At 37.0% G+C, this 4,503-nt stretch overlaps 1 protein-coding gene across 1 annotated transcript; it reads left to right on the forward strand.

Annotated features, from left to right (window-relative positions):
- Positions 1–1,049: 1,049 nt before the first annotated feature.
- LOC110298024 (olfactory receptor 56A4-like) lies at positions 1,050–3,110 on the forward strand. The gene is made up of 2 exons (XM_021167070.1): positions 1,050–1,295; positions 2,421–3,110. Exons 1-2 carry the CDS (start codon positions 1,050–1,052, stop codon positions 3,108–3,110), a joined length of 936 nt encoding a protein of 311 aa, XP_021022729.1.
- Positions 3,111–4,503: the final 1,393 nt, after the last annotated feature.

Below are 4,503 nucleotides of genomic sequence, written 5' to 3' on the forward strand. Positions count from 1 at the left end.
TTCCCATCTCATCCTATGGCCTCCCTGTCATGGGTTTTCCAGTGAGGTTAATGCCATGTATGGATTATCTACTGTGGAGTGGACCACAAATGCTGAGAATGGTGAGTTACCTCTATAACAGTAATGATACTATTGTACAGGTGGTCAAATCCTGTTTGTCAGGTTGGTATCACAGTTTGTAGAATTCAAATTGACTTCCCACCCTAGCAGCCTACACAGCATATTCTGACACTATGAAAGGTATCAGGTAAGGAGGAGGCTTCTATTTTATTTCCATCATGTCTTTGTATCATGGTGCTGAGTATGTTTCATCACTAAATGGTGTTTCATACTCTCTGCCTCATTCACATTTTTCTTGAGTGTTAAGTAGCAGTTATAGTAACCTTTTGTATGAAAAAATGTGGAGATAATTAAGAATATAGTATATTTGTCAAATTTATGGTACTCTCAATGGTCAGTCAGGTCTCTATATCTGCAATGGGGTTATTGAATACCTATCTTCAACCAGTTGGCTAGTATGTTTCTTTATGATATAATAAAAAGATGATATTCTGCTATTAACATCTTATAAAACAAATGTAAGTGTGGATATCAAAGTTTGATTAATATATTATAGCAACATATCTGACCATTTTAAGACCACAAGAGATAAAAGAAAAGAGAGAGGTTTAAAGTGATAAGCAAGAAATCACTTTTCCAAGAAGTGAAGATAGGGCAGATAGGAATTAATTTGGGGGGACAAAAGTACTCATTATAAGGGAAAGGAATGCTACATGTGAATCTCAGAGTGATTTACACAAAGCAAAACATACCCTCTAAGTGTGGTTGCATTTGAGTGTAAGCAATGAGATTTATCTGGGCTGAGAACTTATATGGAGGAATTATTATTTTCACATAAAATTATGAGTGCTAATGGAAATTATGTCATCAGGAATATGTGGGGTCCAAGTATAATGGAAATGGACTTACATTTATTTTGTTGATGAAACAGTGGAATATTTGAATTCTTGCCTGTTTCTTTTCAGCTATTTTCAGCTCTACCTGCTATCATGGTATCTCCCAACAACACAGGGGTTCAGGTGACAGAGTTTCTGATGATCTGCTTTCCAGGAATGCAAGACACACAGCACTGGTTATCCATCATCTTGGCTCCCCTCTTGGTTTTGGCTCTTGCAGCCAACTTTGTGCTGTTATTCACCATCCATCAGGAGGCATCTCTGCATGAGCCCATGTACTATCTGCTTGCCATCCTCTCTGTGCTTGATGTCATCCTCTGCCTCACAGTCATCCCCAAGGTCAGACCCTCCCAGGACACTCACTTTTCACCTTCAGCTAGATAGTTCGTTCTTTAGATAGTTCTTTGTTCTTTGTGTGAATCCTCTCATTTCTGAAGAAAAAAATGCTCAATGTGTTACTCAACCATTACACCAGATCCTTCTCTCAGCACCAAGCTGTGTCCCCTTCTATTCTTTCTCCATTTATTTATTTATTTATTTATTTATTTATTTATTTATTTATTTATTTATTTATTTTACAACCCAATATTAGCCCTCTCTCTCAGTCCCCCCACAGCTCTTTCCCCCATTACATATGCAAAGTGATCTTCATTCATGTCCCTTTTATTCTTAATGCCTACATTTCGAAGCTTTAGTGACCTCCTAACTGATAACTCTCCCTATTGTCTGTTAGTGATATTTTAAAATCCAAATTTCTCCTCAGTTCAAGAGATACTCTTCTTGACTGAAATTTCCTATTCCTATGTCCAAAAGATCTAGAATTTAGTCACTGAAGTTTAATTGGCTTTGTATGTCATATACATAGGAAACATCTTGGGGAAGATTTCTCAAAGTATGAAGGGACTAGAGATGTCTTTAATACTCCTGTGACACATGAATCTCTAGATGGCAGATGAATCCACTGAAATTTGTTAAGAACCAGGGAACTCAACTGAAGATAAGATATGAATAAATGCTTTCACAATAAAGCTTGGTCTCTAGACTTAAAGAAAAGGTATAAATTAGAGATGGTGGATCAGTGGTTCTCAACCAGTGGGTTGCAATCTCTTTAGTGGGTTGAATGACCCTATCACGAGGGTTGCATATCAGATATCCTGCATATTAGATATTTATATTACAACTCATAACAGTAGAAAATTACAGTTATGAAGTAGTATGAAAATAGTTTTATGATTGATGGTTACCACAGCATGATGGACTGTATTAAAGGGTCACAGAATTAGGAAGGTTGAGAACCACTGCTATAGATTAACATGGGCATAGAAAGTACTTAAAATTAGGATGCAATCCCAGTGGATTCAGGATTTGGATGGTTTTAATCATATACATTATGAATTTTCTAAGGTTAGATATTTTGGGATGATAATGAATGCACAGAGTTTTTGAGAATTATAATTCTGGCAGGTCCTGCTTATCTTCTGGTTCAACATGAAACCCATCAGCTTTGTGGGCTGCTTCCTGCAGATGTTCGTCATGAATACCTTCCTTCCTATGGAATCCTCTACCTTTCTGGTCATGGCCTATGATCGCTATGTGGCTATCTGCCATCCTCTGCGCTACCCATCCATCATCACAGAACAGTTCGTCATTAATGCAGCCATTTTTATTGTTGCCCGCAATCTTCTAGCTACACTACCCACTCCAGTTCTGGCTGCTAGACTCAACTACTGTGCCAGCAATGTGGTGGAGAACTGCATATGTGCCAATATTTCTGTAGCAAAGCTTTCCTGTGGGGACATTCGACTAAATAAGCTCTATCAATTTGTGAGCGTTTGGTGCCTACTAGGTTCTGATCTGGTCCTCATTTTGCTCTCTTACTGCTTCATCTTGAGGGTTGTGATGTGTCAGCAGTCTGGAGGCACAGTCACCAAGGCCTTGAGCACTTGTGGTTCACATCTCATCCTTATACTCTTCTTCTATACTCTGTTGCTAGTCTTTATCTTCACAAACAAGGCAGGAAAGAAGATACCATCAGAGGTACCAATTCTTCTCAATGTGCTGCATCATCTCATCCCACCTGCCCTCAATCCCATTGTGTATGGAGTACGAACCCAGGAAATCAAGCAGGGAATTATTAAGCTATTCAAACACTAGTTCTGAGATACATGAGCCAAAGAAGGACTTTGTAGAGGGGATTGTGAAAATATGGCCATATTTTATTGTTGGTTTGATGTGAATAATACAACAGACAAAATATGTGCATGTCGCTACATTCATCTTGAATTTACAACTTCAGAATTACTGTTACAAGTTTACTCCCACTTTCCTCTATGATATATGCTAAATCAACCTTTAGGGATATATTGTATTCTTCATTCTGACTGTCTTTGATCATGATGTGTCAATAATGCAGCCATTAAATGTGAATTTATCACCTTCTGTGTGTTTTTCAATCTTTATATTCTAATTAGGCATCATAACTTATAGGACAGTAATGAAGGGACACTTTGAAAATGACATGGGGCATATGAATAGGATTGGTGAAACCAGGAAGATTTCTTTCAATACTCTAGGTTAAAAAATGATTGCTAAACAATCTGGACCAAGGCAGTGAATGAAAATTGAAGTTATGAGTCACAAGATCTGTAGAGAATCAATGAAGTGAGTAGACATTTCCTCCTGAGTCTAATGAGATAGTCCCCAGTAGATAAGTACTTATCTCAGAAATGCTGAAGACTCAGTCTGTGTTTAGATAATTATTTCACTAGATCATTGATGGGAATAATGTCAATTACATTCAAGGAGAATTCCATCTTAAACCCCTGCTTTCCACCTCCTCCTAATGAAAATGCATGTAAGCCTACAATTAGAAAAATTGACCAAGTCTGGGTCACTTTTCCAGATATGAAAAGTATTTGTTTGCTTCCTATATGGTAACAAAACAGATATATATTGAACTTTCTCCTGTGATCTTTAGGATCACACTAGACTCACTAACTTGTGACTAGAGCAGTAATGAAAATGAATGATTGTATATGTAGTAATGTAGTAGGTTATTGGTTTTTTGGGTATAGCTGTATATGGTAGTTCTATTTCTAGTTTTTTTGGGTGGAATATGCAGATTGATTTCCAAAGTATCTGCACTAGTTTACTCTTTCACCAACAATGTGTGAGGCTTCCCTTTCACCAGATCCAAGCCAGCATTTGTTACCAATGTGCTTTTTATGATGTATGATTCCCTAAATCAGGGTCACTTCTGATATGAAGTATCTCATTAATTGGTTGTCTGTATAAGGTACAGCCATATGTGTTTGATCAATTTTGTTGACATCCTGTATAATACCAAATCAAATCAATATTAAACTGTTTTGTGATCTTCAGGATCACTGGGGTAATACAGTTAGCACTGCTTGGAAATTTATGTCTCTTTAAGTTATAATTGATCCTAGAATTGGGTTAAAATCATGTTCACATACACTTTATTATCACATAGCTCAGAAAAATATCACTCTTACAAATATGAATGTTAGAATGTCTTAATTGAACA

The sequence above is a fragment of the Mus caroli genome, unplaced genomic scaffold (genome assembly GCF_978045245.1).
Source record: "Mus caroli unplaced genomic scaffold, Mus_caroli_1 scaffold_8, whole genome shotgun sequence".
Lineage (NCBI taxonomy): Eukaryota > Metazoa > Chordata > Mammalia > Rodentia > Muridae > Mus > Mus caroli.